Genomic DNA, 13,263 nt, shown 5'->3' on the forward strand with positions numbered 1-13,263 from the left:
CCTAGCTCATGCCTCAGCAACTGAAAGTTGCCTAAAAGCTAAGGGTCAGTCTCTGCCTTCAGGCTGAGGTTGGCCCAGTTTCTGCTGATAGCTCCATCTCCACCATGGGGATCACAAAGCCACTTTTTGCTACCCATTAAGATAAGTACTTATCTATTTTCCAAGATGTTTTAAGGAAACTGCTGGAGTTGGACTGTAAATGGTGAGCATTGCTGCTAGAAACCTTGTGAAAATTCATAAAGATCTACTCAGCTCTTTTAGTAGCTCTGGCATAAAATAAAGATAGCAGTCAAAGCACCATTTTATTTTATCGTAGTACTGTCAATTCTAGCACTTCCTGACTCTACTTTAAAAACAGCCCCTTGAAAAAAGCACTGCCCCTAAAATCAACTTTAATTTATCTTTCAACAGCTGTCCAAAATCCTCAATGCATAATACCTTACTACGCTGTATCTAATTGAAGTCCAGATGCTGTTGAAGTCATTAATGCCCCATACAAGTACAGGTGTCTGTGTGTGTAAAACTTGCTTTATCAGCTCCTTATCTTCAAGCTCTTTGGACCAGGACAATTCTCACCTGTGAGGTGCATTACAAGCATGTGTACTTGTAAAAAGGAAATCTCATTTCTTGATAGACATTCTACTCATGATAGAGAGAATAAACTGTAAAATTTTTATTGCAAAATATTAAAATAAATTACATTTTACAAAGACTTAGCAAATATTTACATACAGTGTGATTCCAGTGACAATCAGCAACAAAGAACAGACAGAAAGGCATATGAGAGGAGTCAGAAGTGTACAAACTTCAAAAGCCATATGAAAGACAAGCTAATTTTTTAAAAGGTAGACCCATCGCAAATGGAACGAATCCCACGAGGCACAAAAATTGTAAGTCTATAATAAAGTTCTTCAGTATTTTGTTTAGGTCAACAGACTTTTATATTGTTTTTTGCTTTCCTCATCAGTGACTCTTGTCTGTCACTACACATACTCTCCCAGATCAACTGGAAAAAAAACAATAAAATCAAAATCTCAACATATACAACTGTGTGACCATGGATCTGATATCAACCTGGTTTTATTTCTGCATGCTTTGTGACATCCATCGCCAGCAACAGATTCACAAACCATTCAAAACCATTAAAAAAAATTTAACATGCCACTTTCTGTATTTCCTCAGTGATTTCGTACCAGTGTATCAGATGTGTTAGTCTGCCTGATATGAGATATGTATCTGAAAATTATGCCCCCCTGGTAAAAATAAGCTTCAACAGCATAAGACAGTCAAGAATTGTCACAATGAAGTAAAGAAGGATGGGGTCACAGTCTATAGCACTTAAGAGAGCTTTTGTAGGAATAGATTTCTGTTGTCAAATTTCAACTTTTTTTTTTTTTTTTATTTTAAGCACTGGCTCACCTTGACAATGTTAGTAAGTTTATATTGTGAAAGCAGACCCACGCTTCACATGATGTGACTGAAAACACAATCTACTTGTAGGTAACAGCTAGAAAGAAGTATTTCCACTTCTATTCCATCCCTTCCTTATATGTGCTTTTAGGTTTAGGGATTATACTTTCCCCCCACCGCCACCTTCTTTTTTAAAAATCCCCTTTCCTCTCTTTCTGGGAGGGGATGTGTCTCACCTATAAAACCAATTCCATAGCTTTAAGACAGCTGTTAACATTATCAGTTAACCAAACAAAATCTTACACGGCATCTGAAGAAAATGTTTCCAGATGGACCAGGTAATTGAAATAATTAAAAGACTTTACCAAGTAGCACGGGGGAATTCACTCACAGGCACTTCTGAGGCTGAATAACTCAGAATCCAGCCTGGATATCCCTCTAACTCACTTCAGAACTTATAAATCTGAAGGCAGAAAGACATTAATTTGGATCCACCAGGCAGCTGGTTTTCTCAAGATGTGGAAGACAGGCAGGCAAAAAGCTGTCTTGGTTAGCACTTCGGCAAATCTGAGATGGCACCATAATTTGGAAATGGTTCAGCTTCTTGGAGAGAACCACTGTGAAAGCTATGCACCAACTCAAGCCTCCAAAACACTGAAAACAAGTAGGGCTTAACGAGACCAATTGTGATGGCCCCTGTGTAAAGAGGAATTTTTTCCCAGTGTTAGGATTACGTTAAGGCACGTGGTGGGATGTCTTGAGAACAGTTTTGTGAGGTGTGATCATGTTTCCCAAAAAAGCAGGAATATTGTACTCTGTTTTATTAAATTTAAACTATTACTTTAAATCCCATGATACTTATTATGCAGACTTAGAGTTTATGCTGACTACACTGGGAAAGGCCAGAGAACCACATCTAACTTGATAATATGAAACAGATCCCATCCATTCTCAGCTCTGGCATACAAGTGCACTTTGTTACAGAGAACGCAGAGTCTGGGTTGCAGTGTGCAACATCCTCTCCCAGTCAAAGCAGCCCAGCCAAGTGTCTGGGTTGTATTATTTCTGTATTAAAGAGAGGTTTTATTTTCTTTTTTTTTATGGAGAATGAAGTACGCTTATCCATTTCATGTACTTTCAGCAAGCCTCTTCTCCCTTCACTGTCTTGTAGCTTTCTACCTGTGCCTAAAATTTTGATCTTTGCATCAATAATGGAAGACAAGTTGGAGAACAACAAAAACTATATGGAGTGCTTTCACATTTTCTCTGAAGTTAATGTATACTTTTTAAAACAAAAGAAAAAGAGAATGCTGGACTTGCTACACAAGTATCCTGTGTATAATGCATGTAGTCTTACCTACCATTTCATACAGTTACAAGCTGTTAACCACAATCCTTCAGTTATACAGAAATACTTGAAGGGCTTGGGAGTAATTTTTAGATGATGGGGGTGAGGGTGTCTATTAGAAATAAAACAAAATCTTCTCAGTACGGCCTCTCTCTCTTTCTTGCCAGATACAAATCAAATCCAGCCAGCCAGCCCTGCTTCAAATAGCAGTAATATAATAAAATTTGATTTCAAATTAGAATCTTTGTTCAGTGATATTGTCATAAAATACAGATTAACTACCAAATCCAATGATGTCGACTCCACATTTTTGCCAGTATAACAGAGGTGGCCTAGTGTTCAACTTCTGTTTGAAGGAAAAAACATCATATACACGAAAAATTCTGAAAAGATGACTGGTAAAGACAGTCCCTTGTTTCACAGTAGATGACTTCAAATCTTCCCCATCAACCGGCTATCCAACCAGAGTGTCAGTTTCCCATATGTCCTTCTCCCCCTTCTTTTGAGGAGGCCAGCAACTGAAGCTGCAGCCAATATTTGCAGTTACTAGAAATAGCTAGTAATTCAAGATTAGCATTGCAAGATTCCATAAGCTCTTCTTACAAAGTGAGTCTGCCAGCATTACGCTAAAAATGAGAATGAGAACTTTTAACTGTTCGCTGAACTTCAGAAACTTTTGGACATACTGGGATGACTTAAATACTGTAAAACTAAACAGAACAACAGCACTTGACATATTAATGTTCAAAGGTCTTGGCTATTTTCTGTTCCAAGTATATTGGATACAACTGAAGTCAGTACCTTTTGCCAACATGTAATCAAGAGCCTCATTTAAAGAGTTGTACGGGTCAATACATAGATATGGAAAAACAAATAAAAATAAAGCCATGGTATAATTTTCTTTCTAGCCAAAACCATTTGGGCTGAAGTGTTATAAAGAGACATATTTCCTTCTCAAAGCCCATCTCCAAGTCAAAAAATAATACTTTCAGGAGCTTAGAGCCAAAGTTCCTTTAAAAAACTGCCTTATGGCCTTAGGTCACTAGATCACCTCTCAGTTTTTCCAAGATTTGGCATTGCCCAACCTTCTTGAAAGTGGAATAGAATAACCATTGTATATGCACATAGGTCAAACTTTGAAACAAAGCAAATAAGCAAAGTGTAATCAACTGTTTCAAAAAAATCATCTCTCATTCAAGTCTAGTGTGAAGGCAGGGAGGAAGGGAGGAAACATGAAAGAATACTGACTATCCCACTGCACAGATCAGCAGCAGTGCTACAGGTCCCTTCTGATAGGCATTAGGGCATTTGGAGATATCTGTGCCTCCCAATGTGATTTTGTCCTCAAAACAGGGTCAATACAACTTCACCTGTACATAGATACTGTATAAGGTTCATTCAAGTATTTCCTCTAGGAAATGGACAGTGGAAGGACACTTTCAACATCAAAAAAGTTCACTGCATCCTGCATATGCTCATACATGCTTTGATCAATAGGTCTTCCAGTCACTTTACTCGTTAACTGTTCTAGGGCTGATGTGCAGTTTAGCAGCCCAATTGTTGAGCTTCATCCCAGGTGATTCTTCCTTGTTAGAAGGCTCCTTCTCAAGCTATTCCTTTGGAATTTTTAATTTTAGTATTTTATTTATGAAATTACAGTTCACTATAATTTGACAAGCACTGACATATTCTAGACAGATGTTTCAGAAGCTTCCTTCTCAGTCTGCCAGCATACCTCAGCTCAGATCTGTGTCCTGGTATTTCATCTGAAGCTTCTCATTAAATACAACAAGTGGTTGCACCATTTTATGGTAACAACTTAGTAGTGGGAAACTTGGGAGGGTTGTGGGAGAAGCAAACCCCTTGTTTTCATTTGTGATCAAAGCAGGATTCAAATCCAGGTTTTCAGAATTGAAAGGCTAATGGAGTAACCAAACACATTTGATGCCCGAAACAGTCTCCTTGCAACAGTACAGTTACACTCCCAAACTACTTCCTCAATGAAATGCATAAACGCAGAACAAGTCCAGTGTATTAACTAGTCTTTTCTTTTCTACCTTGTTCAAGAACCATAAAATCCCAAGAAGAAGCAGGACTCCAAATTCAACTGTTATTTTACAAGTTTTTCAGATAAGCAAAGCTGACTGGCTCAGAAAAAACAATTTAGGATGGGAAAAGGACACTGGAGTTTATTAGTTTGGGACTTGCATTTGTTTTCAAAGAGAAAGGAGAAGCTGCAAAAACATGCTTTTCTCCTTGTTCCATAAATTTTTTCAATATGCACTGACCATTTTCAGAAAACCATCATCAAAAATGCTTCACGTTGCAGCCTTCACGTTGCTTACTGTATTATATTCATTCATCAGTTGTTCATAAGGCACAGAAAGTTCTAGCTCATTATTGGTAAAGGTAGATTCATCAGAGGATGGGAATTTTACCAGTTTTTTTGCAGTTTCAGATTCCTCTGCAAGATTATCATCCATGGAGGATTTTGAGGTTTCCTCATCATCAGAGATATCATCTTCTTCATCATCATCTTCATTTACAAATGTTATATTGGCATTTTCAAATATTAAGGGTCTATAGTCTCTGGAATCCCATGCTTCACCTTCTTCTTCACTAATCCTGTCCAGCTGGTTTACAAACATGGTTCCTTCTAGAGGACTCTCTCCAATACGTTTATCATGCATAGGTCTCAGTACATGACCATTTTGAATGTCCAGGGAAGCCTCATCATACTCAAATGACTCTGTCTTTGTGTAAGTCACCTGGGCATCTATACTGGCATTCTGCATATTTTGTTTCACATTTTCTACTTTAATAATTTTGTCATTGCTTGTTTTCAGGGCTTTCTTCCCAATTTGTTTAATAAGGTCATTGTAGGTCTCTTCCTTCTTTGAAAGGAAGCTGAAAATGTTGACATCCTTTGAGGTACCCATTTGAAGGGTTTTTTTAGACCTAGGATGGTTGTCAAATGACTCTTTTCTTTTTTTCCTCCGTTTCTTGATTGCTTTATGGACTTCCACAAACATACTGACCTTCCAGTTAACAAATAGTGAAAGCCAAGCTAGTCCCAGATAAATCCACAACTCCACAAAATATCTGTAAAGGGCGTGATAGTCTGCATCTGGATTTACACCTAGAAAGAATTGAAAACAAGAACATTGCTGAAAGAGGACTCACAGCTGATAAACCTTTGAAGTTATGACCCTGAGAACTACTCCCTTCTACACTAACAGAGCCTTGTTTGAACACTGTTCTAAGAGGTGGTAAATGGGGATCTGAAACCCTTCTGAAAGAAAAAATTGGTCCCAGGTTTTCCACTTCCTGGCTGCATGTATTCTGGCCACTGGACTAAAACAAAATGGCAGAATATTTATCCTCCCTTTGTAAACTATGAAAATGAACTTTTTCCCTGCTTGAAAATTATAAGCCTTCTCCCTGCCATTGAGGTATGGATATAAGTACCTTCCGTGAGAAAAGGATTCAGAATTTCACTTACAAGGACCATCTCCAAAGCCCTTAACACTACAGTGGATTCAGGAAGGAAATACCAATATACTTAACATTTCCTGTTGACTAGTTCTAGACAGCTGCAGAGAGCATTGCCCACTTATGCAATCTGCTTAGTAAACTGGATCCCATTCAAAGGTGCTTAACTATCATGGTGGCTAGGATAGGTCTTTGTCTGAAATAGGGACCTGGGGCACCTGAAAGAGTTATGAACTCCAGATTTAGCCCAATAAAGGCGTTAAGTATCTAAAGAAAGATTGAAGAGCCAAGATTCAGTCCACTAGATCAGTACGTGGCTTTAATTGGACCTTCTATTCAGCAAAATGTTTTGGGAAAGCACCTTTTCTAATTAGAGTTTGGAAACAGAATTGCTACACTGTGTGTATGTAGTGAAATAACACATAAAATACAATTACTGACCAGCAACAAAATCTCCAAATCCTATGGTGGTGATGGTGATGAATGAGAAATAGAGGCCTTCAATGTAATCCCATCCTTCAGTCACCATAAAGACAAAGGGAGGAATAACCAGATGGACCAAGACACCCCAAACAATGAAAATAGCTGTGCATGTAATCTGAGCTTTCCTCTGAAAAAAGAAACAAAACAAAACAAAAAACCGAAACAGAACAAAAAACCAAAGGGAAAATAAAAAGTCAGGGAAAGATAACCAAATTTTATTTTCCCATCCATGGCATGAAGCATCATCTGACAAAAACTGACAAAATCTGACAAAAAGGGGTTTTCCCCCTTACGCATGATTATTATAACTGCTTGCTCAAATAGGATTATTTCCTTCACATTATTGAAAAGTTTAAGGAGTTCCTGATATTTTATAAATAGGCATGGGATACAGACATAGCACTCTAGTCTAAAAGGCAGTCAGTACCTCTGATTTTCTCTTTATCCATTTGAGTACAGAGGTTCAGAAGTGTTTAAGATGCTTCTCTCCTATTTACATCTCCTACCCTTTGCCACTCATGCAACCTCTGCACAAAGCTGCACTCACCATTCTTTCTGTACTTTCACCAGAAAAGGATGCATTTCACTATCTTTTTTTGTACTTTCTCCTCAGGTGCTGAACCAAGAATGCAGTGCTCTTGCTTTGTTTCTGAAACCAGGACCTAAATCAGTGTCATGGCTACCCAGGCACCATGGCCCTGCATTGACTCGCATCTCCATGCAGAGTTAGAACTTACCTATTAGCGGGGGGAAAGGGAGGGAGTATGGGGAAGTCAGACAGTCATGTCCAAGACACCACCAAAAGAAAAACAAAAAGCCACAAACAGAAAAACAAGCCAGTAGCTCATAGCAAAACATTATTTTCCAGATGGTTCACTACACAGGAAGAAGTTCTCATACTAGCATAGAAGCAGGTAGGAACAAAGCAGGACAGCTTATTTCCGTGCCAGGGGAACTTGGAGGGTGTATCTGTGGAGCCTCACCTATGTTTGTCCTGCAGGTTACTAATGTAAGGAGATACATGTTTCCATAGAAGCTACAAGATCTTTATTTAGTATCAAAGGTTTCTACAAAATCTTATTTTGTCAAAACTTCTGGCAGAACTAACTTATCAGACCAAATCCCATTTTCAGTTATTTATATGTAACACCATTTGGGAAAACTTATATTTGTGCAGGTGTTCATTTACTAAGATTAGCAAGCAAGTTAAGAAGTGTAAGCTTAATTCATGCATCAAAAATACACAGCACAAGGGTAAACAAGCAAGGGCCTTCCTTACCAGGCTTACTCCTCTTTTCGTCAGAAACTGGCCCAGCCTCTTGGCACGTCCTCCAAAGAATTTCCCCAAAGCACTGATCCATGTCAAGCAGAGAGGAACTCCAAAAAGCCCATAAAATATGCAGAAGAGACGCCCAGAGGGTGTCTTTGGAGAAACATTTCCGTAACCTAAGAGAGATAAGTTTGTGCACAGCCTGTTCTTGTTGCAGGGAATTCAAGGCAAATCTACCTATGCACAAAATAACACCGTGTGGGCTTCTGCTGTATCAGACGCTCCCTACTTCCCCGTCTATAAGAGCTTTAGTCTACTCCAGCTGTTGATCTGAATCTGGATGCCTTCCAATTCTACTCTATCAAACATATCTTCCATTAATGCAAGCTGAGAGTATTACTGCATTTTAAATGTTTCCTAGATTTTATGCATCTTTGCTCTTGACAATATGAGATAAATACGAAATAAAGCTCATCTCAAAACTTCTAATATGATTGTCCAACCTTAATCAGCACTGTTAAAAGCTTGACTGATTCAAATTTAAAGAAGAAAACCTCAAAACTCATCCTGAAGCTAGGTTCCACATGAAAGATCCACTTTGCACATTTAACTTGTGACCTGGTACTTTTCCAGGGTAAAGGTTTGAGAGTTTTAAGTGCATAGTGAGCTGTGACATAGAAAGATATTTCAACTGAATTTAGGTCTTTGCTGGTCACAGAACCCAAAAGGGACAAATTCAGACTCTAAAATCAGCAGCCTATTTTCTGAACTTCTGCCAAAACTTTCTTATTTATGGGTGCTCCTTACTTCAAGCTTTTGCCATAAGTTATATTATAAGCTGCGTATTGTGAGTTTCAAATAATAAAGAAAACCACAGTACTGTATACGGTTTAACAGTAAGACTTCGATTTCTGTACACCTTCAGCCTTTTCTGGTTATTTTGCATTCCCGGGGGATTTTTTGCATTGTAGGTGTGTAGCAAGGGTGTAGCAATACCATGTAGCAAACATTTTTCTGTAAAAGCAGAAGGCAGATGATGCTGAGCTCTGAAAAATCTGCATATCAAAGGAGGAAGAAGTCTTTCAGGGCAGAGGGTTTTACAAGCACAATCAGTAGCGTGATTTAGAAGACAACACTTGTTATACTTTGTCTTCTTTGATAGATACAAAGTCTAAATTGTTCTGCAAACACTTTGGTAGCTTAAAAGCATGAACCTGAGTAACAGTACAGCTATACAAAAGCCTCATACGCACATGCTTTAAGTAGTAGTTTAATGGAATGCTTTGTAATGCTTTCATTTGGGGATGTAATGATTTGGAAATTTAAGTGCATGAATTAAGGGAATTGGAATGACACCAGTCATCCCCAATACCACCTTGAATCCATTACTTATTGGAAAGGCACAGATTTCTGCATACCCATGGAGAGAGTTCCAAAACCCCTGTTTTTTTCCTCTATGAACCTGCAGGTGAACACGCACTCTAGGCTCCAGCCATAGGGACTTTATTCAGTGGCTAGCTTGGCACATAAATGGGAGAGTATACACAAACTACAGCAGATAGAAAACTAGTTAGGAAAGTTGACATAATAAATACTTACCAATTGTAGTGATCACAGTAGCAGCAAAGATAACAGCATTAGGCCAATTCCAGTTGTTAAAAGTAGTGTTCCCAGTGATGGCAACCCCCTGTCCAGCAGCATTTGACACAACCTGTAAGAAAACTCTTTATAGTCACTCAATCTTGGAAAACACTAGCAGCCTCAAAAAAAAAAAAAAAAAAGTCTGTCCGTCTCAGGTTTTCCAATACTGTTCATACTTTCAAAATAATCACTGAAGTTCTTTGTGAATGCTAGCCTAGTATATTTGCTAACAATAATGCAATGAAAAATTAAAAACTTGCTTCACCTAAGAAAAAGTAGTGCAGGTGCTATGGCATTCAAATAGAGGGGTTTAAGTAGGTAAGATGTTACTTGATTTACCAGTTTAACCCAAATGGAACTCTTCCAGAGATAAAACACACTCCTCCAGACTGAACTAGCATTTAACTGCCAGTGCCGTTCTTGAATTTGGTTTAATATTAGGGACTTCGTCAAAACTACTATCAATTTCAAAACACTGTTACATGCCTCAGCTTGACTTGGGTATGAGCAGGACATCACAGAATCCTTGGCAAAGCTAGCGTGATTAACGTTAATTCACCTGCTGTCTTTGGCAAAGTCAAACCATCTAGAAGCCAATGTGAATCTCTAATTTTCAGCAAAGATGGACAAATTAACACTTTTCCACAATATTTTGTGCCACAGGACTACAATCACTGTCCTTGAATCAGGCCCCTTCTTTTATCCCATCTTTGAACCCTAGTATGCCATGATGAATGTAAACTGTTTGATTTCAATGTTTTGGGGAAGCAAGTATAGTTACTGGCATTTCCAGGTTCAGCAACTCAATTTTTTTAATGTCTGTTCAGGTCTTCAAGTGGTCAAGCATTATTAACCATCTTCATCTTTCGCAGGAAGGGACTTGGAAGACCCACAGCCTTCCCTGCCTTTCCAGACCTAGACTGCAGAAAACTCGTTGATTAAAAGAAAAACTAATGACTACTCAGTACAGAGAGTCAAAGTTTCAGATCAAAATCATACACCTTGCTGACTCTGACATGTATTTCTACTTCCCTGAAGTAAAAGAGAAAAATGATTTATCATGTTCTCTCCTATGCTCTGTTAACATTGTGATTCAGTTAAAGCCTCAGGTTACTCTGCTTTTTTACCTTCAGTATAAACCAAGACTGCCTGAACAAAACTCTGAGGCTACATCTATATACAGCAGAGGTGAAGATATTTCCAAAAGTTGATTCATAACATTATCCAACTTCCCTCAGTAAGTGCTGGACACAAAAAACTATCTTTAGCTAAATACCTAAAATTGGAGGCAATATACATTTTTTAGTAAACATGACAGGTGAAGTTTCTGCTAAACTAGTAAGAACTTCAGAGGTCCCTACAACCAACTGTTCCTTCTCTCATCATCCCTTCCTTCCTTCCTACTTGATTAAGATCTGATCTTGGACTCAACACAAAGCTCAATCACTATGGAAAACATACGCAAGTTAATACAGGTTTTAATTATTCTTGAGACTTATTACATATCACCACACTGCTGCTGTAATAAAAATACCCTCAAAGTAAATGTATTGTGCGTATACAAGATGCAAACAATTTAATTAAAAATGCACTTTCAACACACAAGCAGAAGATAAAAGGAGAAGCATTGAAAGTAAATGAAAGTTCAAAGCTACATTTTTCTCCTGGCAAACTTTATGCAGTATCTTTCCATAGCCTACAGGCTCTGGATAGAAAAGGATAGAGTACTCACCAAGGCAGTCATTTGTCCTAAGAAAGTAGTTGCTGAAATGAGAAGTAGCCCTACAGTAGCACGTTGAGAGATGGCAAGAAAATACTCAATGCCACCAAAAAAATATTTGAGGCAGGTACAATGGATCACAAGAGTTCGTCTAAGTAGAGACCAAAGTAACCTCATCTGTTTCTGCTAGGGTCTGCAGATGAACTTCCTAGAAGTCCCAAAGGACACTCAAAGAACCTGACAGATACAATCTGTGATCTATTATCCCTGTGTCGTGGTTTAAACCGATCCACACAGCTCGTCCACTCACTCCCCCACTTTCTTGCCCTCCCCCTGCTCCTGGAGGGACAGAGAGGAGAACTGAAAAGAATGCAACTCCCACGGGTTGAGATAAGAACAGTTTAGTAACTAAGGTATAACACAAACCACTACTGCTACCACCAATGATAATAATAATAAATGAAATAACAAGAGGAAAGAATACAACACCTCAACACTAGCCGAATGATAAATCGCTCCACTCCCCCCAGCCAAGCACCGACCGATACCTCGTCCAACCCTACAGTCCCAGCCCTTCCGGGTAACTCCCAGTTACCTCCTGGGCATGACATGCTGTGGTATGGAATACCTCTTTGGCTAGTTTGGGTCAGGTGTCCTGTCTCTGCTTCCTCCCAGCTTTCGCTCCTCCCTAGCAGAGCATGAGGCTCAGAGAGTCCTTGGCCAGACCAAACATTTGAGCAGCAACTGAAAACATCAGCCTTATCAACACTGTTCCCAGGCCAAAGAATCAAAACACAGCACTGCACTAGCTACTAAGAAGGAGAAAAATAACTGCTACTGCTGAACCCAGGACACCCTGAAAAGATGCCTTGACTTCTGATGCTGACCAGAACTGAATACAACACTGTGTTAAACGTTATATCAAACACCAGTTCTCCAGTCATTTTCCATGCAATAAGCACACTCGGATATTTTTTTATTATTCCTTCCTCACAAAGCAACTGATCTCATAAGAGAGGCACTGAAGTATTTGTTTCCATTATCATCGGGCCATTATTTCATTGCAGTACTCCACCTTCATTCTGAGCTACTGAGCAGTACTTCCCAGTATGTACACTTACATTAAAAGCCACCAGGGCTGGAGGCATAAAGGGGGCTCAGACCCAAGGGGAAGAAGCTGCTGGACTGAGCAGCACACAGCTGCCCTTCACACCCAGGCAGCTAACATTTTGGGGTGAGAGACAGCCGCATATCTGTGTTATAAAAACACTTCATGTAGAGAATCATGTACTCTCCAGCCAAAGTTGCCACTCTCTTCCTGTCCCTATTTACACACAGCTGTTATTAGCACACAAACATCCATGATCTGCAGTCTAATATTTTAAGTTACTTTATAACTGCAATAAGCCTGGATGCACTATATGCATAACAGTTGCAGGAATAAAGATGGTCACAAAACACGCTTTAGATAGCTTTGGTGCAGTGGGAAAAAGGTATTTGCTTTCCCAGCAGCATAACTTTTGCCCATACTGAAACAATTAAATATTTTGGCTTCAAACAATATGAGTGGACACTATACAAGTGAATAGTATATTTCAGTGTTTTTTATTTTGCTGGATAGGAAATGTCAGATACGCCTTTATTTTCATATGCAAGGATACAGACTGCCCCAAGTTGCCTGTGCTGGATTTTTTAAACTACAGTTTAAATTACAGTTAGTAGAAAAGTTAGAATCATAGAATAGTTAGGGTTGGAGAGGACCTTAAGATCATCTAGTTCCAACCCCCCTGCCATAGGCAGGGACACCTCACACTAAACCGTGTCACCCAAGGCTCTGTCCAACCTGGCCTTGAACACCACCAGGGATGGAGCACTCACAACTTCCTTGGGCAACCCGTT

The 13,263-nt window shown here is 39.1% G+C and overlaps 1 protein-coding gene across 1 annotated transcript in view; it reads right to left on the reverse strand.

Moving 5' to 3' along the window:
- Window positions 1-651: 651 nt before the first annotated feature.
- Window positions 652-13,263, reverse strand: part of KCNK5 (potassium two pore domain channel subfamily K member 5) — a 36,693-nt gene continuing 24,081 nt past the window's right edge. Inside the window, exons 2-5 of the mRNA XM_065680029.1 lie at window positions 9,603-9,714; window positions 8,013-8,179; window positions 6,692-6,860; window positions 652-5,897 (exon numbers count right to left, since the gene is read on the reverse strand). Coding sequence (XP_065536101.1) covers window positions 5,077-5,897; window positions 6,692-6,860; window positions 8,013-8,179; window positions 9,603-9,714 — 1,269 coding nt within the window. The 3' untranslated portion in view covers window positions 652-5,076. The remainder of the gene's footprint in view (window positions 5,898-6,691; window positions 6,861-8,012; window positions 8,180-9,602; window positions 9,715-13,263) is intronic.

This window comes from Lathamus discolor, chromosome 5, assembly GCF_037157495.1.
Source record: "Lathamus discolor isolate bLatDis1 chromosome 5, bLatDis1.hap1, whole genome shotgun sequence".
Lineage (NCBI taxonomy): Eukaryota > Metazoa > Chordata > Aves > Psittaciformes > Psittacidae > Lathamus > Lathamus discolor.